The 26,552-nt window shown below is 43.7% G+C and overlaps 1 protein-coding gene across 3 annotated transcripts in view; it reads left to right on the top strand.

Annotated features, from left to right (window-relative positions):
* nectin1b (nectin cell adhesion molecule 1b) overlaps positions 1-26,552 on the top strand; it is a 220,352-nt gene that overhangs the window by 178,324 nt on the left and 15,476 nt on the right. For all 3 annotated transcript variants that reach the window (XM_061783154.1, XM_061783153.1, XM_061783152.1), the window contains 4 exons: positions 6,569-6,716; positions 9,135-9,205; positions 19,910-20,001; positions 21,548-21,649. In XM_061783154.1, the coding sequence (XP_061639138.1) occupies positions 6,569-6,716; positions 9,135-9,205; positions 19,910-20,001; positions 21,548-21,649 (413 nt within the window). The remainder of the gene's footprint in view (positions 1-6,568; positions 6,717-9,134; positions 9,206-19,909; positions 20,002-21,547; positions 21,650-26,552) is intronic.

Below are 26,552 nucleotides of genomic sequence, written 5' to 3'. Positions count from 1 at the left end.
AAAATCAATCGGTGTATCGCCCTAAACTCTGTTTGCAATGACGACGGTCCTTGGGGCTCCAACACAGGGCGCCGGGAGGAGGCTGCACCTGAGGGGTTGAATGGGAAGCGTGATACTCCGTGACATATCCATCACAGTGCTCGGGGCCCTAGCGATAGCTGACAGGAAGCGAGCGCTCGGGAAGCCGCTGATGTTTGCGTGCTGTGGAGAGCAACAACAATTGCTCATACATCAAGTGCAGCGGCGAAGAACAGCAGCCGAGTTCGTGCCGCAGAATGAAGGTTGCTGCCACCTCCCAGGGAGCGGCAAAACTAATAATGATGCCGAGTGAATGCAAATTCTTTAGAAATGCTTTTGAATGCTGAAGAGCTGATGCTGGATTGAAATGCTGTGCAATTAATTAAAATGGGGGGGAAAATTTTGAAATGTGACATTAAAAAAGTTTAATTTGGACGTGGTAAATCCTCGAAAAAAGCAGCGAAAATATTATATATTATTTTAAATTCAAAATACTTTTGCGGGGTCAGAACAACATCTGTATGAATGCTCTTCCTCATTCAGACAAGAATGGAGGATAATGAGGGTGGCAAATAAGCCAAGGTCAAGCGTGTCACAGTGGAGGAGTGGTGCGCACGCTTGGCTGCGTTACACTTATTGTAAATCAATTGTAATGTCTCGGTGGCGGCTGCCAGACATATTCGAACATCACTTAGATTGAGTTTGAACACGCATTATGAAGTAGTTCAACGGGTCATTTTCATACCAAAAAAATAAAATAAAAGTGTTCTTTTGTTTTGCTGACATTTGAAATGCACCCGCAGGTCACTTCATTAGGTACAAACTAATGAGATCCAATGCATGAGCTTGAGGTGTTTGTTTTTATGGTGGTAGTGGAATTACACTGGATCATAGTTAACTATTATCTTATGTAGCTAAATAAGGCTCTCAGTATGATGCAGTACAGTTGTACACTATTGCAAACTACAACCACAAGATAAACATATTGTTAAATTAACAGTAAACATTATACTGATTGTAGGTCAGTTTAAACTTTTACCGTGTGTGTGTGTGTGTGTGTGTGCGTCAATGGAAAATTGCAAAGCTGTTTACTAATCTTACGAATAACATTAGTTAGCAAAGCAAGCTAAGGTTTATCCGCTTGGCATGTTTGGCATCTTTCTCTGCAATGACTTTATTGACACAAACAAACTGAGCAGCGCAGCACTCGTTTCCACCCAGTGTGTTTTGCAGCCACATACAAGGCGAGGATAATGACTACTTTCGGCATTTGCCACCACTTTCTCAGCGGTCGACGTGGTGCACCCGCGCACTGTCGGCGAGGCGCCGTTCGCTCGACAACAAGGACAAAGTCCTCTTCGTTTGCTGAGCGCTGCACAGGGGAAGATTTCAAACAATTACTTGGAAATGGGTCACAGTTAGGCTTTCATGGCGAGCAAACACGGAACTTTGCTCCTCCCTGTGATGTAACACTTTAACATACTTCCTTGACACCGATTACTACTTTCCTATTATGCTGAGGTTGAGCAGCATCTCAGGGCATTTCAGGAATAGCACATAAATACGTGAATAGCTGAGTTTTTCAGTGAACAGCTGAGGATAGATAATACAATTGATCATCCATCTGGAACAATGCATTTTTAGGTCAATATCAACTACATACGTTTATTTATTTTTTAGTTGGCAGTATCTGACGAGTAGTTTTACATTCTTATAGTTTTATTACACAATTGTTGACTTGGAAAATAGCACTCTATAATATTTTACTTTATAAAAACGTACAGTCATGATCAATGCATTGTGGCTCCTTCTGGTGTGTGCGACTTGGCCACCGGGGGCAGCATGCAGACACAAACGAGGAAGAGTTTTACAACTAAGTGACAAGTGACTTAATATGCTGCGGGAATATTAATCATTTTTTGCAGAGGATAAAGAATATATGCGTGCGAGTATTGTTTTATTGTCTGTCTACATTTGTTGAGGCACGTTTGTGTTCAAATATCCATTGCTTGAAACGCCACCATGTCAATGCCTGTCTATTGTGTTTGGCATTGTTTGTTAGCGTTACGCTAAGCCGACTTTCTAAGGCCAAACTATGTGGTTGTCTTAAAAAAAAACAATGTGTAATTCTCTTTGTTCGATGTTTAGTCTGACGGTAAACGTCAACTGAGATTGGCATTAAAAACAGTTTGAGGTGTCTTTTTTTTGACCAATTGCTCACGACCTGCCAAACTGCTGCTCATTGTGAAGTGAGTTGAATTGAGTTCACTGCCACTATGCAACGCTCTTATCTCGATATTATTTCTCGTAAGTCAAAGCAAAAAAATCAGCGGAATGATGGCTCTTAGCTAAAAAAAAAAAAAAAAAAAGTTAGGTCACTTGTATTATAAGGCACCACTGTCCATATGTTATGATTTTGAACATTTAAGTGCAGAAAATGAAAATGGTGGCAATATGGTCTCTTAATTCTTTCCAGAGGTGTATTTATACATTTTCATACAGTATATACTGTAGTGCATGTCGTTTTGTCAGGACCGTGTCTCTGCGTGAAACCATTGAGTGTTGTCCTTGAAAACATGTCGACTGCAGCTGAGGAACAACCGCTTGACTCGGTCCCGTCACGCCAGCTCACGTCAGCCTCATTGAACATGAAGCCAAGGTGTGCGGTGTTTTCCGCCGCTGTTGTTCAGGAGGCAAAAAACAAAACAAAACAGAACAAAAAAAAAAAAAAAAAACTCTGCATCAACAGCCTCCAGCCACATCATGGACATTCCGTGTGAGGATTTGTGATGTCGGATGCAGCTCGTGTACACAAAATGAGGGATTCAGTTTTTGATGGCACCTGTGAAGCGCAATCGCTCCTTTTACTTTATGCACCGCGAGGTCTAAAATCCTCCATGCCGGCCGCCTGCGGGCTGCGCGACAGGGAACTGGCATTCTGATCCAGTCTGTGTGCATGTGTGTGTTGCTTACACAACTGACTGTATTGTGTCTGGCATTTGCATTAGGGCCCGTGAAATCCAGCCCACTGCCTCGCAGACCGCGCAGCACTGTGAGAACAGTAACTGCTGTGGCTTAGCTGTTGCCATGTTGCAGCTACATCACGTGCTTCAAAGCTGATTTTCATGTTTTTGGGACATCACATAAAAAAATAAAAAAAATAGGTGTGAGTCTATGAGGAAAATTGTTTGATTTCACTTGAATTTATGTCACATTAAGCAGTTTACAAGAATAGGGGTTAATAATAATAATGTAAAAGCGCAAGTCATTAGCACCACACTAAGAACGTTTATATCTGTAATCACTCATTAATAACAGTTAAATTTTTCAGTGATCATGCTCGTAAATCAAAACACTCGTATCTCAAACAATCTTTTCCCACTGAAGTGACTGGAAATACCATTAATCCGTTCCAGCCCCCCCAAAAAAACGACAAAAAATTATGATGTTTTTTTTTTTTTTAACCCAAACTCACTACAATTTTGTTCAAATCATCATGCAATTAAACCGTAGCTGTGCTAGTTATCGCAGCATAGATGGGAAGCGCGATATCCTAAATGTTCATGTTTGGTTACGTGACATTTGGAATGCAAGCGCGAGGGCACTTGTGTCGTTAATTTCAGTTGACAGCAGAGGGCAATGCTGCCCAACATGGGCACAAAAAAAATCAGCTAACAACCTGAGCTAAACTCGACATAAAAAGATCTTATGTATCACTTCAACATATGTCCTTGACAGCAATTACTACTTTTCTATCAGTCAGGGTTTTGATCCCATCTTGTGGTATGTTACAGCATTATAGAAAAAGCACAAAAATATGCAGCGACCTGGAAAGAGTAAGCTTTTTCATTATATAGCTCAAGAAAAAGAAATGTGAATTTGTGAATAGCGAACCACGACTATGCGGGGGTTCACTGTAATCAGGTCAGGGATTGGGCTTCAAATGGTGAAAATTGTGCGTGAAGAAACACCTGGCCGACTCTGAGGTAGCCATTATTGCGTCCAAGGACTCGTTAACACGCTATCATGTGCTCATATGAAAGACAGCCCCCTGAGAATCCATGATTATGGGCAATGAATCAGGGTAGCAGGCGAGCCAGGCCGTGTCTTGTCACTGCGGGGAGGAATAGCCACATAATAATGGAGCCATCACGTGGGCGGCTCTCCACTTCAAAGTGGAGATGGCGAGAATTTGCAGCCCTCAGCCGCTGATTGGTCCCCGGTGGGCACTCTCACACGGACGGCTTCGACATGCTGTAACACACATCGGCGTGGCTGCGGAGCATCAAAAAACCTTACCGATCCCAAAGGAAACAGATGGCCGTGACCATTTCGGACACAGCTGTAAATTGTCATTTTATCTAGGAGACATTAGAGTTCAAGAGATCCTGTGAACACGTCCTCTTGTTGTCTTTGTTCCAACGGGTCACTACAGTAAGTAACGCAGGGTTTTTCCGAGCTCAATTTGAGGCCGTAGTGGTACAATCCTAATCATTTGCAAGCTTGCGTGTGACCCGGCTCCTACTGGTTCAAACAAACACATTTTCTCTGAAGTATATATTTGTTCTTATAGAAAACTAACAACCCTATTACTTGAAATATAACAAAAGTGTATGTGTCTACAATTGAACAGCAACTTTAACTTTAGCTAAATTTGACCCTGTTAACTCATTCACTGCCAGCCTTCCCAGTTAACATGGACATTTGATTTCTAAAGCCGTCAATGGCAGTGAATGTGTTAAAAGGTCTTGGAACATTGGCTCGTGCAATTTCATTGACACACTTCACAGCTATAGGCAGAAAATGTTGTCCTCCGAGTTTTATATAATACATATTTTCATGCACACCTCGGTCACAAAGATTTTTATAGTTACTTGACCGACATCAGCCCTGTATTTTCCTAACGTGCTTGGTTACATATAAACAATATCTTGTTTAAAAATCAGCGTAATCATCCGACATGTTTGCAATAGGAAAGCAAATGATTTGGGGCTCCAATGCTTCATCTTCTTCGACATTTTTGTGAGGAACCTTCAACTGTTTTTGATACAACGCCACCCCGTCAATTGCAGTTACATATGACACCCAACTTAGTTCAACACTTGTGAAATAATAACAGGTCGACCCAAAATTAGGCGAAAGCATCAGTGTCCAAATTTTATAACTGAGATGTTTCGAAACATTATCAATTTTGAGGTTCAGTTTTAAATCACTGGATCCCCTTCCTGGTGCAACATTCTCCTTTATCCTCAGCAAAGATTTCTAGTAGATAGTAGGCGTTAGTCGTTTGGCCATTGGCCAGGAACCACGCCTGCGCTAGTTACACTACTCTTCCTCACTGGAAACACCTCAATCCATCAAAATTGTGTAACTAAATTACAGAAAAGCATGTACAAAGAGCCTTATATGTTTCATGCTTATTTCGTGTTTGAATGTTTTAACCAGCTGCTCGTGTCAATACCTCCAACCGAATGGGTGTGCTCGAGACTGTATGAAAGAAAATAAGAGAAATTTACAACAATATACTGTGTTTGAGCCAACTTTTTCCCCCAAACAGGAAGTAATAAATATTGAAATACACTAATCCTCCCTCCATTGCAGGGGTTACGTTCCAGTGCAAAATAAGAAGTCAGGGCAGCAAGGTGGGCAAATGGTTTACCTCACAGTCGGGACGTTCCGGAATCTCAGCGACCTTGCATGTTCTCCCGGTGATTGAATGTTTTTTTTTTTTTTTTTTTTAAATCATCCATGTTGAGTTGAATGAAAACAAACAATGTTGATCGGTGTGAATTTGAGAGTATGATTGCTTGTCTTGTAGCCCTTGCAATTGAACGCGTCCAGCGTGTAACCTACCTCTCGCTCCAAGTTTGGGATAGGCCCGAGACCCTCATGAGGGAATGCGCCAGAAAAAAATAAGTTTTAATGTGAAAACAGCTTTGTGGGATGGAGTATTTTAAGGCTTAAATTATTTTTAAAAAATCTTTTTGGTCTCACCATATCATGGATTTCCAGCTATGCGGGGCGGTCTGGAAGTTAATTCCCATGATGAACAGGACTCACTCTCCTCTACGGGCAATGTCCAACGGCATCTCTGAATGGATTGTGTTTTCGACTTGGAAGCATTTACAAATGGTATCCTACTAGAAAAAAATGCCTTCTTTTAATGGCATTTCTCAATGGCTCCGAGCTCAATCAAAATTAGGAAATCTACAAGATGTGCAGCTTGTTTCGGATTTGTAGGAAACTGACTCCATACACTTGTCTCTTGTGAAATATTGGACCTTTCTGCCAATACAGTTGTTTTTCCTCACATCTCCCATAACCTTTTTCAAGCCCACGTCTTTGTTTTTTTTTTTTTTAAATTACTTACATAGTTGATTTGCAGACAAACCCTGCTTTTTTGGGGGACTGTTTTCATGCGTCCACTGCAGAATGAATCCTGCCACATGTTGCCGTCCTTCCCTGCCATCCTCTAATCCACGATGGCTCAGCAACAGTTTCTGTCTTGGCTGCATGCTGACACTATCATTCTTCTTTCCCGCCTGTGCAGAAAAACCGATGGCGCAGGGCCCCCCGGGCGGCGTTATCGGGATCCTCGGAGGCGTCGTGGCCATCGGCCTCATCATCGGCGTGGCCGTCACCGTGGTCATGGTCCACCGGCGCCAGCAGAAGACCCGCACGGAGACAGATAATGACCTGTGAGTAGCGAGAGCTTTTGCCCAAAGAGTGCTGTCGGGCAGGGGGAGGTAGGCGGGAGATTAGATGTGAACTCATGTCGTTCCTCCAGAGAGACGAGGGCTTTGAAAGGCACAAAAACACCATTCGCCAGGAGTTAATAGTGCAACGAGGCCGCCGCCTCCCTCCCATTCATTCTGAGAACCATGCTGTCAGTCAGTGTGATGGCAGAAAAAAATGGAGGAAGACTTCTAAGTGGTTTGATAATATTATTTTCTGGTGAATATTCACGCCGGGTGGAAATGAGTGAGATATTCGGACCTTCCTTGTAATTCTTGAACAGTGATTCCCAACCACAATGTGCCTTGAGAGATCATTGTGGGAAATGATCCAATTTTAGTTCATTGTTCCAAAAAAGGATTTATTTACTACAAACAATGAACCTGTGTATCCACCTGCTGCCATTCATCCAACAGAACAAAAGCTTTGTATTCAACTAAACATTTCACACTAAGTACATTTCTGAGTTGCGATCATCATTATTTCAGGATATGTACATTTGTGACATTTTTGTTTGGGGGTTAGTAGAGTTCAGTCCTGCCGGCACAACGTGGTACTACCCCGAAGCCATGCAATCTCAACATTTTGATTTGCCCGTACACTGTAGAAATACGTAAAGGATCATTTTAAAATGTGCGATATACTGTAGCAGGGTGGTTAAGTTAATATGAGCTCTTTTGTTTGATCAAAGCGGCCTTCAAATTCTTCAGTTTGACTTCCTTAAGCCGCCTGGAAAATTGTTTTCCAATGCAAACAGGTCTTTAAAAACGCAACGAGTGGATCAATTTGCTATTTATTGTTAGCGTTCCAGTGTAAGATTTTGAAGACGGGCAGCTTGCTTTTAAAGTTTATCAGCTCATCTGCCTTTTTACAAAGCTGGGTTCATAAACTCTTCAACGTGGCCAGATGCGGCACAGCTGAGGTAACAGAGGGATGCAGCTGAGAAGAAACAAGCCACCGAGCTAAAATTATTCCAAATGTTGTTTGTGAAAGTGGAGGGGGGGGGGGGAAAGAAAGCCATCTGTTTGTTGCGGAGAGAATCGCGAAAAGCCACGAGGACCAAAGCGTGAGAGCTCACGTCGCATCTCACTAATTGCCCCTGCTGCAGACACCTGGTCTTGGCAGATAGCTCGTTGCTCGGTTGCCAAGGTTACTGCCACGCTCTCGGAAAAAAATGCAAAGAGCACTCCTTGCGGAAAATGTCGCGGCCAAATGTCTCGGAATATTTACAAAACGAGCGCACGCATACCACTTACAAAAGGTTCGGGATTTTTCTGGCTTTCAGGTGAAATTTCAGGATGAACCTAAAATGCACTACGACCTTTAAAGGTGAACTTAATTGGACTTATTAACTTTTGAATCCACCTGTTCAACATTTCAGTACTTTTTGCACAACTTGCTGTTCTCTAACAAGATGCTTCATGGCAAAATTCAGGCGCTTGATTCATGAATGATCTTCCCCGACATCCAAAGCTTGTCTCTCAGTCGAGATGTACCACTTCAACATACTTCCTTGACACCAATTACTGTGCTATCTAGACAGGGCTTTGGCAAGCAGAAAAAACAACCAATAGATGGGTTTTAAAACAAATAGCTTTTGTTTCCACTTTCTTCTACTTCCGCGACACACAGTGTTTATATGATATACTGTATACATACTCTGTTCAAGTGGGAGGTGCCTAAACTTATCCGACTTCCATTTCTCTCCATTGTAATGTACGTGGCGAACCGAGATTGACCACCTAATCTTAATCTTCTACTCAAAAGCTGTTCTGACCTCAAAGCCAAAGTGTTGCAATGCCGGCACCTGCAGGGATCTGTCGGTCTGGACGGAAGTTTACAAACCGGAATTTCACGGACGAGCTGGGCGAGACCCTCTTCCACACGTATCCGTTAAAAAACGCACTTGACAAGTATTTACGCCAATGGCAGTAAACAGTTGGATTCCATATGACGATTCGAAACGTCCACGGCAGTGAATGAGTCATTGGTCAGAAATGTACTTAATACAAAAAAATTCTGTTTGAATGCCAGTGATGTTTCGTCACAGGCAGGACAATTAAGTGCTCTTCCACTGGATGGCAAAAGGTACACATTAACCTTTGTGTCCACCTTTGTTGTTTGGTGATGTGCCATGAGAGTTTTTCTAACGTAAAGAATATGCCTTGGCTCAAAAAAGCTTGGGAAACATTGATTGTAAAGCAATTGCAGGAGCCTCTTAACACCCCCCCGACCACCACCACCACCACCACCACCACTACTTTCTGTCTCCCAGTCCCGCCCTCTGCTAATCTCTTTTCTCTCTCACTGTGACGTGGAAGTAACTGCTGTCTGTCTGTCTGTCTGTCTGTCTGTCTGTCTCCCGCTCTCGCCTCCCTCAGCATCGCCGTTGCGGCTGTTACTGACAGTTGCGTGACACAGGCTGCAGAGAAGCCAGAGTCCGCCACAAGGAAAGTAGAGGCGCCTGACCCCAGTCTGTCCCCCGCTGAGCCCTGCCCCCCCGGATCCTCTATTCTCTTGCCCGCCTCCAACGGCGGCCTGCAAGTGACGTACTTGAGCACGCCGCTGTGAGAAAAAGTGGGCCGCCTCGTCTTAAAATAAAAAAAGACCAAAAAAAAAAAAAGAGGCGCCGCATGTTTGATGTCAAACTTTGTTCAAATAATACTGTCTCGTTGGATAAACTTCGATAAATCAGACTTCATTAAAAGCCTTAAGAGGACTATCAAGCTCCAAGTTTATCTGATTGGGCGAGCTCGGGCAGACTACCGGCAAACATATCAAATCAAATTGCTAATCAGAGCAAAATCATCCGTGATCTGATAGAGGATTTGGCTGCTGTTATCTTCCCACGAGCCCAATCTCTCCGATAGAGTCATTTGTTAAGAGTAGTGCAACCTCCTCTCCTTTTGTCTGCTGTTCTTAGACCCCCTCCAGCCTGCCCTCGCCGTTCCGCACCCTATCAGTCGCCGTGCATGATTGCCGTCGCCAATGCATGACAAGAGTTGTGTCCGTGGTGTGTAACTGTGCATGCGCTGTCATCAGAAATAATGATGTCGAGCTTTAAGTGTCCACTTTGTTCAGTGTCTTATGATGAAATGTGTTCAGATGTTTAATCAAGTGAATGTTGGAGATGATTCGTTGTATTAAGTGGTGGGCCACGCATTTTTTTTTTTATCTGGGCCTCCAATGACGATTTAGCCGACTTAATCCACCGATGAATAGCGCCACTATCACGTCGCAATACTGCAATATGACTGCACGCGACTGTGTCATGTACAAATCTGGAGCAGTGCAGAATCGATAGTCATCGAATAAACATGACAAAAACTTTGAAAGTTAAAAAAAAGAAATACATAATACTCACCCAGGGAGCTGATTGCATTAAAGGGGAAGTTTGCATTGTTAAAACTGCTAGCAAAATTTGAATGCACTGCTGTGCGTTCACTAATCCCCCGCCAAGAATCCGACTCAAGAAACGCCCCTGAAAGTGCGTATTCGTGATACCGTAGTCACAGAGAGCACATATCCAACTTCAATGAAACAGTCGCACTAGCACTACTAAGCTAGCATTAGCGCTGTAAACACTCCGGCATTAAGCACAGCTGCTACGTTGGTAAAATGACTTATTTGTCATTATGACACGAAATGTTATCGGATAAAAATTGGTTCGAATTGGTTGTTTTTCCTCAAGCAGGATGGATTAAAAATCCAATTAGAGCTACAATAAAATTGCAAACTTCTCCTTTAACGTGCGCAGATCGCTTCGGATGTGTTTCGCGAGTCGAACTTGGTTTGACTGAGTAATCAATCAGAGGACGGAGAATTCTGATGTTAATGCGAGGCGAATTTGAAATGCGATTGGTTAAAGAAACAGTCCCATTGCTAACATAGTTTAAGTTACATTTTAAGATCATGATTCTGAACTCCCGAGGCAGATTGGATTCGCATGGCAACACATAGAGGCTGAAATCTGATTGGACAGAATTTGTCAGAGAAAATATACAACATTGTATGTGGATGTTGGATATTTTTCTAGACTCAGTGCAGCCAAGAGAACCACGTAGAAATGACGTTGGGAATAAATGAATACTATTTCATAGAACAAATATAAAAATGTAGGTTGTACATTTAAATTTAGGTCATCGCTTCAAGATGCAGAAGGGACTGTCAAACTCTCAACGTCGATACCAACATGGCTGATTGTGTTTGCCCCAGCCCGGCGGCACACTGCGAGACTCGCCGTCGGTCAAGGCTAATAAATCATGCGGCCGTTTAGCGGCCCGAACGTCTAATGATTATCAAAACAGACAGGCGTTTGTCAAAAGCGATAGTCTGCGGCGAATGTGTTCATCGCTCTTGCACACCTCCTGCGTGATTTATGACAACCCCCCCTGCCTGAAAATGCATCGGCAATTGTAAGCGTGACAGCGGCGCAAATGAATTTGCTCACTCGCCTTCCTGACATCGACACAGTTGCCGACGTTCGGCAGTATAAATCACTTTGACGCCGCCATCTCTGCTAACTTCTAAACGCGGCCTGGGAAACCCTGGTGACGCTGGATGTCGTCAACAGACTTCCACAGCCGGGACTGAAAGGGCACGTGACTTGAGCGGGAAAGAGGATGTTGAAGATACAAAAAAAAAAAAGAAAAAGACCATGTTGAATAATGCTTCCAAGGGGATGTTCACACCTGGACGTCGACATGCACACACACCACAGTCTGAACACCATATCAACCACCAAAATGTTCTCACTGGAATTTAGTAGGGAAAATGTAGGGGGTAGGAAATCATTGAAACCCCCTCCCCCAAAATGTTTAACATTTCCTATTTTCACAGTTTCAATCATAAATACACCCCAAACTATGATCCCAAAACACTTTAATATCATTTCAAACTCTTCTTAAAATATTAGCCTGAAAAATAAACATGTAAACACTTACGCAAATATCTATTGTCAGGTAATAACCAGACCTGGATCATTTGGTTGTTTTATTAGCGACTCAGCAGAGCAAACACATACATGCGGGAAAGTCCCTCTCAATACAAAGATGTATCGCTTAAACATACGTCAATGGCGCAGTAATTACTTTCCTATTAGCCCAGGCTTCGGCGGCACTTATGGCATCTTAGGGCGTTCCGGAAAGAGCAAAGAAATATGCAGAGAACTGCAAATCGGTGAGTAGTTTCCACAGAAAATAATGCGAATAGAGCAACTGTAAACACTTCTAGTTGACTGTTTTGACGTATCACTGCAACAAAGATGGATATTGTAACCAGACTTTTCAAATGCTTGTGACGCTTGAATCTGACCGCATCCCACGCTTTTAAAGTTGGATTAACGCACGCAGCCTATTCCGCTGGAAACCAAAATTCCTCTTGCGTGTATGCGCTTCCAATGATCAAACATCGGAGGCAGCTTCAGCTCCAATCTTCATGGTTCAATGTAAAACCACTTAATTCACAAGAGAAGACGCGGTGAATAGACTGAAACCCCACCAAAAGTGAAAATCTATGACTCACGCAATCCTAAAAATTGAAATAGAAATTACACTCACGCATTTTGCAAAACACATTCTAGACAGAAATGCATCAATACTGTAAATATACAGACTGTACCTGTTTACTCACTGGGGCAAAATACAGTGCTATGATGAGTAATAGCGTACTGCATAAATGAGCTAATTTTGAGCAAAATTTGGATTTAAAAAATGGATTTGTTGAAAGTTGAAATCTGCAAGTAGTTAGGGCCACGGAGTCTGAACTGCTATATTGCAATGGATGACTACATCTGTACTGGTGCGCCATGGCAAAAAAAACACTTCCCGCATGTGTTTGAAATTGTTATTTTGCCGTGGTCGTAAAAAATCCCGAACGACAAATATGAAGTAATATTTAAATCAAAGTAAGCCATCATCTTTTTAATCCATTTTTATCAAACATTGTCCACAATTTAGTGGATGCATTCATAGCATTTAGTCCCCTGATAATTGCTTGCACATAGAAATCTGGTTTTTATTTTATTTTATTTGTGTTTTGGATTTTAGAGGAAATAAGTTGTTGTGTCATCTTGCACACTAACTGATCAACAAGCGATGATGACAGCATACGCTTACTGGCTTCTCGTCAACACTCCAAATATTGACAGTTCTCTGCTCGTTACAGTGTGAGCTTGTATCCAATCCTGCTAATTTCTCGTGAGAGCAGGTTGCGCGATTCTGACACGTGGCCCGAGAGCGCTTGTTCACATCCGCCGATCTGTTTTCAAATCGAGCGTCGCCGTGGTTTCCCGTTCGTCATCGCTTTATTGAACACATCTTGAATATGATTCCTTCTGACGACACGTGTCGGTGCAGGTGTGAACTCGCAAGCGCGCGTTAACGCCAGGTGTGAACGACAATAAGTTCTTGTATGCAACCTTTGTTATGCTGACCTCCTGTAGCTTGAAGCTGTCTACCAAAGTGTGACAATGTAGTTAATTGGTCCTAAACTGGTGCTTGAATGTGAAATGCTGTAGATGCGGTGTTATCATCTTGTCGTAGCAGTGTATGTGTAATCTACCAATGCCTGAGGTCGGGATGTAAACCGGCTGTGTATAATTGTAAAGTTAAGTGTTCTGCTCCAAAGCCAGAATTATTATTATTTTTTGGGATAAACGTGTGCAAGAACAAAAGACATTTGTTGCATTCTTGTGTTTTTTTGTTTTTTTTCTTCTTGTAGCAGTCCACGAGACAAAGCACGAAAGTAATTGCCTCCTGAAGATCACATCGCTTTCATTGCTGGCGTGCAATTAAAAGTATCATTAGCATTTAAATTGCCAAATAAGATTGCGATCAGCAGAAATCAATGAGAGCAGAAAGAGGGTCAGCCCCAGCGTTCGGCGGTGTTGTTCCGCCCGCCTCAAACAGCAGCACCGTGATCCCCACAGGCTTCACCCTGATTGGCTACTGTAAAAATGGCACCTGCGGGTCATAACTGTTGGTCGAGAGAGGGCCTCCTTTTTGTGAGTGCCTTGTAGGTCCTGGCCCGTAAATCTCCCGCCCAGATTACTCCTCTCAATTTGGGGATTAGCAATGTTTTCCCCTCGCTATCCCCCTTAAATCTCCCCTTAAGCTGCCCTGAGCTTTTGGTGTCCAGCCGAGCATGGTGAGCGAGAGATCGTCAAGGTGGACGCCTGAGTGCAAACCTGGACGGAGCTGGCGCTTTTCCCCCTGCCCTCCCCCGCCCGCCACTTCCTACTGGCCGCAGGCGTGTGGCGCTTGTCAGCTTCCATTAGTGTCGCTCGCCCCCCGAACGGCTGCCGCCCTCATTACTGCAACGTGGCACAGCTGAGGTGTGGGGAAGTTTGGAAATGACAACGGACTTCGACTACGTGACATGTATGCTGCGCGCATACGAGTTAGCTTGATTAACTTTGTCCAGGGACGAAATGGCTGCTAAATATTTGACGTGTGGAAGAGCATTTATTCAGAAAGTATCCATATATATTACTGTTACTGTTATTATGTAGTTATTGCTACATAATTGTATCCCGCTGGGGTCTACAAAATTAGAAATACATGTCGCATCGTTGAAAAAAGTGCATACACACATAAGAAATTGTAATAAAAAAAAATGCCATTCATTTGTTAAAATAAGATTTTTTTTTCCTTGTTAAACTTTGACATTTCTATTATATCACAACTTTATCTTGGAAAAACATGACTTCTCATTTTTAATCCTGAAAAAATGTCCTTTTTCCACTTCTTTAAAAAAAAAAAAACCAAGATAATTTATTCTCCCGAAGTTAAAAATTAATCTAAATCAATCTGAAATTGGTTTTATAACTTTACGACTTTCTCCAAACTAATTTTAATTCCTATGACATTCAGGGGTACACTTGGTAGTTGGTGTTGGTATTATGAGCGGGTACTTGGGACATTTTTTTTTTTCTTCCGGGCGCTGTCACTGGACCCCAAAAAATGATGACAACCCCTGCTTCAGGGTACACTCGTGTACTTTTTTAGAACATGGATAAGGTACAAACGCTTACCTCAGAGTCCAACTGTATTTCACCATTTACCATTGCATTTCAGCTGACCATATTATTGGAACCCGATGTTTTATGGTACCTAAACCTATGCAAACACATAAACGACCGTGGATTTTGACTTACGACGTTAAAGGCCAAACGTCGTACAGAGATGCTGGAAAATTGCAGCACCAGAGCCTAAAAGCAAGGCCCAGCATGGATCCGCCTTGCCAGCCACGCGGGATATTGCTGCAAGCGCGTCAGAAGGAGCCGGTGGACTGATGTTTTGATGTTTTGTCAAAATGACCCCTGCATAATATGTGGAGTTTCTAACGGATCATTTCCTGCCTTGGTATAGAAAAAAGAACCTAGCGTGCTACAGCTGACAACACACAATTGAATCTTGAACTGCACTTCAGTGGCAGTCGGTGTACGAAAAGGCAGGACGCTACTGTCACATAGCCCATCTATTCGGCAGAGCTGTCAAAAGTACTCACACTCTGCTATAAAGTCCAAGAACAGGTACAGGCAAAAAAAAAACATCACGCCAAAACGTTCTTTGCACGCAATATTTTGCTCTTTTATTAACTGGTGTACATAGTGTTCAAATTGAGAAGCGTTAGCTCAGGCTTTTATGCTATCAAAACAATGTGTTCCCATAGCTTTGCTAATGTGAATTGACGATGAAAAATTGCAAATTTTGCTCAGGGTAACAACATCTGAAAAGAAAATTCACCTTGTCTTGTATCTCAAGGCACTCGTGTACAGATTACCGAAAAATCGACTTGATTTAAGTACAGGAACAGATTTGTACTTGCGATCCCGCATTCCCCGACACACTGCCTCTGTACAGCTTTGATCCGAGCTCCAAAGGTGGAAAATTGTCGATTTTGTTCCCCCATTCCCTGTCGGTGTCGTTTTTACAAAACAGTGACAGCTTGTACAGACAGCGTAAAAGGGTCTGTTGACTCCTACTGTACCCCGACTTCCCGAGACGGGACGTCCTTTAGGCAGGCTGCGAGTCAAACGTTCCCCCGAGTGACGCCGACAGCTGCCGCTTAGAAGCCCTTTGGTGCCGCGGAGGCGTACAAATTGAAACTGATGACTTTTTAATCCGACAACATCGGTTATTATATTCTCCCGTGGGTTTGTTCTCACTCTTTGCGCAGGTTTGCCGAAACAAGTCTGTGTCGTCACCGCACGTGTGCAGAGAGACGTTAAGGACATTAAGCAGACGGCAGCTGTTCAACCCAGAGAGCGCGGAAACGTCTCATCCTAGCGGCTTGTTTTGGAATATTTGGCGTACATATTAACCTCTACCTGAACCTCATCATAATCCTTTTGGATATTAATAATTCTGCTATATATATTTGATTGCCTAGACAGAAAACGCAGCAATATGGCTGAATGTCAGATGAGACAAGACAAATATCTTCATCACCGATCTATTAAGTACACTTGCACAGTCCTTCTATTCCTCCACTTTCTGTAGTGCTCTTCGTCATTAGGGTCAAAGGTGAGCCGGAGCCTATCCCAGCTGCCTTTGGGTGAAAGGCGGGCTACATCGCCAGACAATCTTATGTTTTATAAGATTATCCGACAAGATCCTTCGGTCTGAGGCATGTTAAGAGTGGATTGTGTGTGTGTGTGTGTGCGTGCTCATCATGAAACATGATGGCTCCCTCCGAGCCGCCGCTGCCAATGAAATGTCATCATGAGAGGGCCCCGCAGGTTTGAAGAAGAGATCTCGCTGCAAAATGTGCGTATACCCAGGCAATTCATCCCAACATGGAGGTGGATGTTAAAAAGTGTCAAACGTTGCGTGATGTTATTGAAAAGAATCCTCATGTAGGTCAGTGCAGGAGGCATTCGGCAGCTTCTCTCTCGCTCGCTGCTGTTTGATGTCACGCTGCGTTGATGGCGGCTGGAAATGAGATTTTGTTTCTCTCTTCTTTTTTTTCTTTCCGAGGCAGCTGTCAAAGCTTTTTTTGTTTGTGTCTGTATCAAGTAAGCGAGATTACAATGTCGACTAATGAGCCCGCCGCCTCACCTCTGCGAGCTCTGCAGCTCCTCGTTCATCACCGGGGAAAACGGATGCCTCGCCTTTTTCTTTTTTTCTGTTTTTTTTTATTTTCTCAGAGCTGCAATGGCGTGGGGGCTTTTTGTCACTTCGTGATGGCGCTGCACGAACCCGGCAGAGGCGCGGCAGCCTCTGTGAGTGTAACTGACCAATTCTCTGTGTTGTTTGTCATGACTCTGACTGTATCCTGGCCAATGCCATTCCGTCGTCACTCCAGGATTTTCTGTACCTTGGTGAACAAAACTGAATTAAATCACTTGATTCAATGTGGTTTAAGAGTAGACTGTAACTGGCAAATCTTCATTTTTTTCTTGTGTTAAGCTTGACATGTAGACAAACCGATGACAGTCTATTTACCCAAACATTGGTGATTTGAACTGAACATGATTGGGGAAGTATGGCTTTAGAGTTAACTGACAAATACAGGCGGAACAATACCAATTGCTGGCTTTGTGTCTCATAACAATAACCGAATAGTCTCTGCCAGAGTCGAGACAGGCAAGTCCCAAGTTAAACCTCAAGTTAAACCTTTGGTGGAAGCATGGCTTTAGTGCAGACTGACCAATGAAATGTGAGTAGTGTGACCGACTAATTCCTGGCAGTGTGTCATGACTGACAAGGGCTGGGCAATGACGGTATGCTGTCACTGCAGGAATGACCCATCCCGTGGATGATCTGATCTGAACTGGATTGGAAAATGATGCTATGGGGTCATTACAGGATTTTCCCGTATGGTGGTGAACTGGTCTGAACTGGACTGAATTCCGTGGTGGAAACGTGGCTTGAGAGTAGACTGGCGATTGAAGGGTATGTGACATCACTGACCGATTTCTGATGTTGCGTGTTACGACTGACATGTAAACCGACTAATGACTTGAGTTTCCACAGGAGTTATCAGTACCGTTGTGATATGAAATGAAACCTTTGTTGGAAATATGACTTACCAATGAAGAGTGACTAGAGTAACTGAACTATCACCGACATTGTGTGTCATAATTGACATGTAGACCGACCGATAAACTGTGCTGATCTCAGCTCAACTGAACCCCTTGATGGAAACTTGACTTTTGAGTAGCCTGCCAAATGAAATCACGAGTCGCTAACATTTGATGACATTGTTTGTCATAACTGACATGTAGACCTGTACACCCGTGTTGACCTGTACCCTGGTGATCTGAACTGAAGTGAATCCCTTGGTGGAAACGTGGCTTTAGAGGGTTTTTTTTCTTTTAAGCGCTGGCCTGGTGGGGGCTTTTTGTTGGAGCGTAAATAATGAGCGTGAAAGAAAGAGTTAAGTGGTGCACTCATGCACAAATTTTCTGCGCATTGAAACGCCGGCTTGGCCTTGCAGGAAAAGGTCACATTATTCAATAAGGATGCGAACCAGCACGAATGAGAGGCAGCGAGTGGCGCAGATAAGGCGTGTCCTATTCATTATCCATGATGGCTCCCGAAATCGTGTCTGGAAGGGACATGTGACTCAAACGCGTTTTGGTGTGAAGGTTTTTGAGGTGTGACAACCTCACGAAGGCACCGACATCTGAAACAATTATCTCGGCACACGTCGATCACTGTCACGCTTTCAATCACGACATGTTTACCGTTTGATTTCTTCCTTTATAAGCAGAATCTTTTTGTTGTAACTGACTAATCATTGGCGTCGTGTGTCATGACTGACATTTAGCTTGGACAATTACGACATGGATTCTCAATGCGATTTACCTATACAGTAACTCAATGAGCTGAACTGAGCTGAACTCACTGATAAAAATGTGGCTTGCGGAGACGACTTGACACAAGTGTGAGTGGTGTAACTGGTCCAATTGCGTTGCGTGTCATGATTGATGCGCATCCGGGCCAATGATGGTATTTAGTCGCTGCAGTATTTACCCATAGCGTTGTGTTTGGATCTGAACTGTAATGAATTCCTTGGTGGAAATGTTGTTTTAGAGTACACTCAACTCAAATCAACTGAACTCAAGGCATAACTGACCATTTGCAGAGTGAATAGAGTTTCTACGGTATTTACCCAGACACTGGTGATCTGAATTGAAGTGATCGCTTGGTGGAAACGTGACTTTAAACTAGACTGACCAATGAAGGAGCATAACTGACCAATTACTGCCAACACCTAGACCGGTCGATGACAAATATGGACTCCACATTCAGAGATGATGAGATGATGAAATTCTGGATAATTTTCAAAGACATTGCTGGATAAGAGGATAGCTCATCACAGTAATTTCGAGCAGCGGTACCCAACTATTGTGGGCCATTTTGTATCAGGCCGCACCGCGCAACTAAGCAAAAAAATAAATCAAAATGCTGCTTTTAAGAGACAATATCAGCAGAAATAAACATCGCTACCAGTGATTCTCACGCACCTCGTCCGCTCTGCATAAAATGGGATGACAGGCTCGGAAATGAGGCAATGAACCTCAGCACTGCTTCAGCGCATGGAGACCATGCATCCGCCATTAAAAGACAAGCATTAATCAAAATCAAAGCAGAGTATTTGGAGATGGCCACAAAAAAAAAAAAAAGCTCTGAACTCCTTGCCTGTGTAGATCCTTGGTCATCCAGGTCATTGTAAACCGCCAAGGTTGAATCAAGGCAACTGGACTGTTCTTGTTTGAATTCCTTACTACAATTTCCAACATCCAAGCACAACGGACCAGTCCGCAATGAGTCTCGAACGACCCCGTGCACCTGACTCACACATGCGCTTCTCCTTGCCCACCTGTACCCCCCCCTCATAACCTCCCTCTAACCCCTACCCGCCATCTCATCCCCCTCACCTCAGTGTCCAATTACAGCCCATTCTCGTTAGCACAGTGTCTGTCTGCAGCCTTTGAAAGGGCAGGGCGCATGGCTGCCACCGCCACGCAGCCGCCAAGTCCAGATCTATCAAAAGCCCAGGAAAGAGTGCAAAAAAAAGGCAAGTGCAGGCAGGCCTTCTCATTACAGAGTGCTGTGGAAGGTGAGGGGGACGTGACGGGTGGGCAGCGCTGACGGTGCCCGAGTATCACGTTGTCTTTGCTCTGTCTGTCTCCCTCTCAACAGGACCGACCTCCCGCCGGCCCACAAGCCCGCCCCGCCGCCGCCCAAGAAGAAGAACAGCGACATGAAGGGACACTTGACATCCGATGACATCCAGGTAAGACCACCCCTCTTCCTCCTTACATTTAAAAAAAAAAAAAGCATTTCTTATAAAAAATATCCTTCCATCCATTTTCTATTATCTTCATTTGGGTCGCTGGTGAGCTGGAGCCTACCCTAGCTGACTTTTAACAAGAGAAGTGGGGTACCACCTGGACTGGTTGCAGAGCCAATCGCAGGGCACATATAGACACACAAGCCTTTGCTACGGAAAATCGAATGTACAATTAAAATTCCTAGTTTTTGCATAGTTTCCCCACTTGAATCTTTAAGATCAGCAAACAATTGCAACTATCAGACAGATAACCCAAGAAAAAAACTATTCAAAGGTACCTAGCCCCATGTGAAAAGTAATTGCCCCCCTTTTTAAAGGGGACGTATTTTGCCAAACAACTTGAAGGCCAATTCTTGTTAAAGAGCGTGGTTTAATCTCCAGCTTCAATTCCTTCTGAGGGACTATTTAGTAGTGCTGTTTTGGTTAGCAACAGTTCAAACACGCATTTAACTTTTGAAATTCTGTGTAAGGACAATAATGTCTACAAACTGAAATAATTACAGTTACTACTCTTTTTTTGGAAGAAGGCATTACACATTATTACAGCGATACAAAATGTCAAACGGGAACTTTTGCCTTCAGAATTGGCATCCGAGTGGTTGGCACATCATCGTGGAGAGGTTCTGGTTTTCGAATCTCCGTCCTGTTCGCACCGTGCTTGCATTGCTTTTCTCCAGGTACCTGCTTCCTCCCGCCTTGCAAAAACATGCATGTTTGGTTCATTGAGGACTCTAAATTATCTATAGGGGTCAATGTGAGTGTGAATGTTTTTTTTGTCCATATGTGACCTGTAATTGTCTGGCGATCAGTCCAGGGTACTGCCCGCTCGCCCAAAGTCACTTAGAATAGACTTCAGCTCATCCTAATGTGGACACACGCTTGAGAAAATGGATGTATGCTGATAAGTTGGGCGGTCTTGTGTGTTGAATTTCTCGCTCTGGAAGCCCAACACTTGTTTTAGCATCTGCACTGCGCTATTTCCACAGTTTGCATCATAGCCCTGTGCCGCACGCAAAGCCGTAAACTCGATGCAAATGCCAAGTTCAGCCGAGCTGCGAAAGTTGAAACTGCTGTCAAGCAAACAATTCTTTGTCAAAGTTCACATTCTCCCCTCAAAATAAACCACATACAAGAGCGAGGGAAGATAGACCCTTAAGCGCTATGTAACAGCGCTACTCTGAATTCCTGGAAGAATCACTTTGGAGGTGAATGGAACTTTGAAAGGACATCAATTATGCTTAAAAAAATTCAAGCTGCTTTCGCTCACGCATATTTACATAACATAATCCAGATTGCATGTGTGTATGTCTTGTACGACAATATTTCAGCCTCCCGTTCGTGTCAGTCACACCTATTCAGTGCAGTTTTCATTTCTCTGAACTTTCAATCGCATTCTCTGCGGGGGTTCACTGTACATTATTCCAGACTGCACTGTTCGTACATAATGTGGCACTATGCAGTAATGATGATGCTTTTGACTTTTCTGAAGGTGGTCCATCTGGACAAAGACGACGAGATGCAGAAGCTTCCTCTCCAGCCGCCTTATTACGACATGGCGCCCTCCGAGTCGACCCCCTTCACCGATAAGCCGGTGAGCATTCGTCTCCGTCGAGGGCGCGTCCTCGCCCTGCCGCCTTCGGCCGCTCGTAATTGCCACTGAGAGGCCGAGCGGGCCGTCGCTGCTCACGTATGCCGGAGAATTGATTTACACCAAACGCGTCTGGGAGTGCGATGACCTCTACCCCCAGCGGCGAAAGGCGAATGGAGGCTTTACCAGGAGCCAGCCGGTGGATCTACTCGCAGCTTAAGCACTTTACCTCATCATTTTCATTGGCATCTCCTATCAGGAAGTCTGCAGTTCCTTAAAATGTTTGATTTACATAAATCAAAGCCTTAAAAAATACTGTAAGTAAATTCAGTTTCAGGAACAACTTGCAAGTGTTTGCTATGCAGCGCCTCGTTGGCATAATACTGCTATCGCAATACCGCAGTTGTTTAAAAATCACACATATATTAACTAGTGCTAAACTGGTCAGATAATAACAGTTTATATGATTTCAGAGATTTTAGAACCAGAGGTGGCCCAAAACTAGTTGGATGACCACTTCCACATCATTCACCAAATATGTCTTATATCAAAATCTTTCAAGACATTTTCATGATAGTATTTTCAATATACATAAGTATATGCTTTGAGAGTCATTGCAAATTATTTTAGGGAGTTAATAAAAATTGTTGTTGATCATGTTTGTGGCATTTTTAAGACTTTTAAGCATTTTAGCATTACAGAGATTGGAATGGGCAAAACCGTTTTTTTTTTTGCTTAACTAACATGAACTTTGAACAAGGTGACAAGAGAAACGATAGTTTAAGTCATTATTTAATTTACTGTTAGTTTAGTATGGATACGATTAATTAGTATTTCTTTGCATGAATAAATGGAACTGCCTGCAGACTGTATGCATATTATCGCCAGTTGTCCTAAAAATATTGTGATATATCCCATACCATTCCCTCCGAGTGTTCAAATTTAAGTAGGACCAATTGTTCTGGTATTGTATGTTTGTATTATTGGCACCCTTTTTTAAAATTATTTGTGGGGACCCTCAAACGACGTCTTTTGGACCCCCGTCTGAGAATCTCTGCCTTAGAGCTCCTCTGATGACGCAACCGACGCTGCATGCCTGACCCCAGCTCGCTTTGCACACCGCCTCACCTCTACCCCGCCTCCCACTAATCCGCCGTAATGACTTGACGTTTGCGTGGCTGGCGCGTGAAGATAAGTGTAGCATCATGGCGCTGAGTGTTGACCATGAAATGGCTGCCTTGTTGCATCAGGCGCTCCCCACCCTTGGGAACACTCCAGTCCCCCCTTGCAGCTTTAGTTTGCTTTGGCTGGAGTCCCTGGTTTGAGTTACACAAAGTCTTTTGGGGCATTTAAACAATGAGTATGAGTTGTGTGTTTATGTGTGTGTGAGAGTGTGTCTCGCTGGGCTCTATGTAAATGTTTGCTGTAGCTACCCGACTATGGCTGAGCTCAAAGCCGCTTTTGAAATGCTTTACCCCGCTGCCTCGTTCGTGACACCGACCCGTTGCCGAGGGCGTTCGGCACGTGAGGTTCATGATGCTAACATGATGCTAACCTTCTAGCGCTTGCCTTTCTTTCACAATTTCTTTGTCTTTAGCTTTTCAGTTTAGGTTAACATGCAGTTAGTATTCAGTGAGCAGGCGTAGGATTTCCTTCCCGAACATTTTCGTCAACGGGTTGGGGGGCGGGTTTCTTTCCCAAAGATTTTTGGTCGATGGTGGGTGTTGTTGGACGCCAAGTCAGACAGCCTGGGGCCCCCAAAATGGTAGGAGCCCCTGACAAGTTTTTTTCCCCCCCTTTTCGATGCCCCTGTGCATTGTTATGTTTGCCACAAACATACCTTTTGGAATCAAAGCCAAAAAGTTCAACCTTGGATTCATTTGACCTGAACAAAATCTCCAAAACACATGTCGGAAAATGTGTTATGAGCCAATGAAACCATGGTTAAATAAAAAAACATAATCCATCCATCCATTTTCTGAGCCGCTTCTCCTCACTAGGGTCGCGGGCGTGCTGGAGCCTATCCCAGCTGTCATCGGGCAGGAGGCGGGGTACACCCTGAACTGGTTGCCAGCCAATCGCAGGGCACATCGAAACAAACAACCATTCGCACTCACAGTCATGCCTACGGGCAATTTAGAGTCTCCAATTAATGCATGTTTTTGGGATGTGGGAGGAAACCGGAGTGCCCGGAGAAAACCCACGCAGGCACGGGGAGAACATGCAAACTCCACACAGGCGGGGACGGGGATTGAACCCCGCACCTCAGAACTGTGAGGCTGACGCTCTAACCAGTCGGCCACCGTGCCGCCTAAAAAAACATAATAATAATAATAATCAATTGAATTGTAGGGATTATAGGTCACAGGAATGGTTGAAAAAGTTTTGAAATCATTTATTTCGGTTTCATTTGTTATAACACAAAAACATACCATTTGGACAGGGGTGTGTAGAATTTTTAGATCCATTTTATCGATTCATCTATTACCTCTCTTTCTACCTACCTACATACTTTCCTTCCTTCCTTCCTTCCTTCCGGCTTTGACATGATGGCACTAATCGCTTGTAAATGTTTGCATCTTCCCCCAGCCTACCTGCCAAGTCATGGCTATAGAATCAGGGATATGTAAATTAGCAAAGCACAGACAAGAGGAGGCTGGGTGTGATCATGTAGATTGTCCCAGTGCCAGGAACAGCAAAAATAATTTAAAAAACCCAAGCGAACGTTGGCGCTAGCTCACAACAGAACAGCACGTACACACACATTAAATACATATTCATCACCAGCTGACTGAAGCTACCTGCCTGTACACCTTTTGCTCCAGTCTGAACAAAAAAAAAAAAACATGTCCATCTGTTTGCGTTTCTTGCAAGCAAAGTGAAACAAAACAACACCACCTAGTTAAGTTGGAGAGAGAGAAAATGTGGTCGCCTGCAGCCTGGATGGCAGATGTTGTCGATGGAGAAGCGAGAAACCATCCAAGGAGAGAAAGGAATAGGTTAACCTCAACTACGCAGCGGCCGACGCAGCAAATGAGAGGACTGACACTCGGTGCGGCGGAGACCTCCTCCAAGGCCAAACAGTCCTGATCCTGACGCCCACCTCCAGCGTATGTCTGAAGTCAGATCTGCAGTTTTCACGGAGAAGTCAAGGACATTTTTACACGTCTCAATGCAAACAGAAATAATAGGTGATTAAAAAAGTTGTCAGGCCACTTCAAATCAACTTCGATCTAGTCATCTCTTCATTAATTTCTGATAGCACTTGTCCTCATTAAGGTCACAGGTGATTTGGAGCCTGTCCCAGCTGATTTTGGTCGAGAGGCGGGGGTCCACCCTGGACTGGTTCGCCAGCCAATCGCAGGGCATATGTAGATAAAAACAAAACATTCACGGTCATAGTCACACCTATGGACAATTTAGAGCAGTGGTTCTCAACTGTTGTCACCCACTTTTATAGAAGTTAAGAACAATAACGAACATGTTCTGTTTGAAAATAGCCTCTGACAACACGTGTAGTATATGATATTTTCAAATGCCGTTTTAAATGAGTTTGATGTACCACCAAATGCATATTGCTCGCCACGACGTCCGCAAGCCAGCGTCAGAGCTGCACTCCATGTGTTCGCGGAGTTAAATAGCTAAAACGCGAGGCAGCTACACTTCCTGCCGCTTACTCAATATGTTACATGTGGGAATTTCGTTGGACATTAACACTTTAAAGAGTTAACTGCTTAGTCTCTTCCAACTCTGTTGCTAACCAAAACAGCAGCACCCCTTTGACATTTTAAGGCCCGCCGCACAAGGCCTAACGGGACTGAACTGTCACGCAAAGGGCGGTGTTCTGCAAGTCATTTTCATATGTTGCCGAACTTCAGCAATTTGTTTCGGTGCCATTCGAAAGTTGAATCGCAGATGAACGGCGTCGCAGGCGTTACAGCCACAGTAATGCCACACGTGAGCTTTCAGAGCAAAACTGATTGTTTCCAGGTCAAAAGCGAGATGTAGCCTGTTGTCACCAAGACATGTTTTATAATAATACTGAACTATAGTTGTAATTATAAAAGCGAAGCGTGGAGAGTCTCTGTTGTCAAAATGCACAAGTGCAGTCAATAAATGGGGCAATAATTGACAACAGCTTCTCAAATATCCACATTCTCTCATTTATTCCTCGCCAGTTTTCCTCTCTTTGTATTATGTCAATAATAATACACCAGCCAGGGCAATCCGCTTCTTTCCACACGATCCCGCCATTTTATTTGAGGTTCAATTAAAAAAATAGTACCGTAAAGTACATGTGGAGTCTGACAACACTGTTACACGATAAGAACACCGAGGGTCACAGTTTTAGCGAGTTGGTATGTGTGTGAAGAACAACCCCTTGGTGTGCGGGTGTGAGTGGCCAACTAATTTGTTAGCGATTCTCCAGTTCACTCGCTCGGGCCGAACTGTCTCTCAGATGAATGAGATACCCTGTATCCTAGCGCAAGAACCCTAAAGATATCGACAGTGGCTGCATCCAAAAATTAATACCTGACCAAAAATTGTCAACCTTCTTGACATTTTCACATTATTGGAATGTGAAAGCAAAAATAGCGTTGCTTTCGAATGGATTCCCTCTTCATTACTGAGGCCTCAAGTCAGAGCAATGATGTGGATGGTATTGGAATACCAAGCATCCTTCACATATTCTCGGTGTTTGACTTTGAATACGCAGCGAGAGAAAGTGCCAAGTCAAAGCTCTCGGCGCTCTCAGGCATCATCTAAAATGGAAAACCGAGCTCCGCTCTTGATACATTTCTCAGCTCTCAGCATAAATTGTTGTTGTTTTTTTAACTGCTGCTTCGGCATTTACGGTGATTTTATTTTCTTTTTTGAAATAAATGACTCATCCACAGTGATCTCA

The sequence above is a fragment of the Phyllopteryx taeniolatus genome, chromosome 8, assembly GCF_024500385.1.
Source record: "Phyllopteryx taeniolatus isolate TA_2022b chromosome 8, UOR_Ptae_1.2, whole genome shotgun sequence".
In the NCBI taxonomy this organism is placed as follows: Eukaryota; Metazoa; Chordata; class Actinopteri; order Syngnathiformes; family Syngnathidae; genus Phyllopteryx; species Phyllopteryx taeniolatus.
Note: the sequence above shows the minus strand (reverse complement) of the source record. Positions and strands in the feature narration are given on the sequence as shown.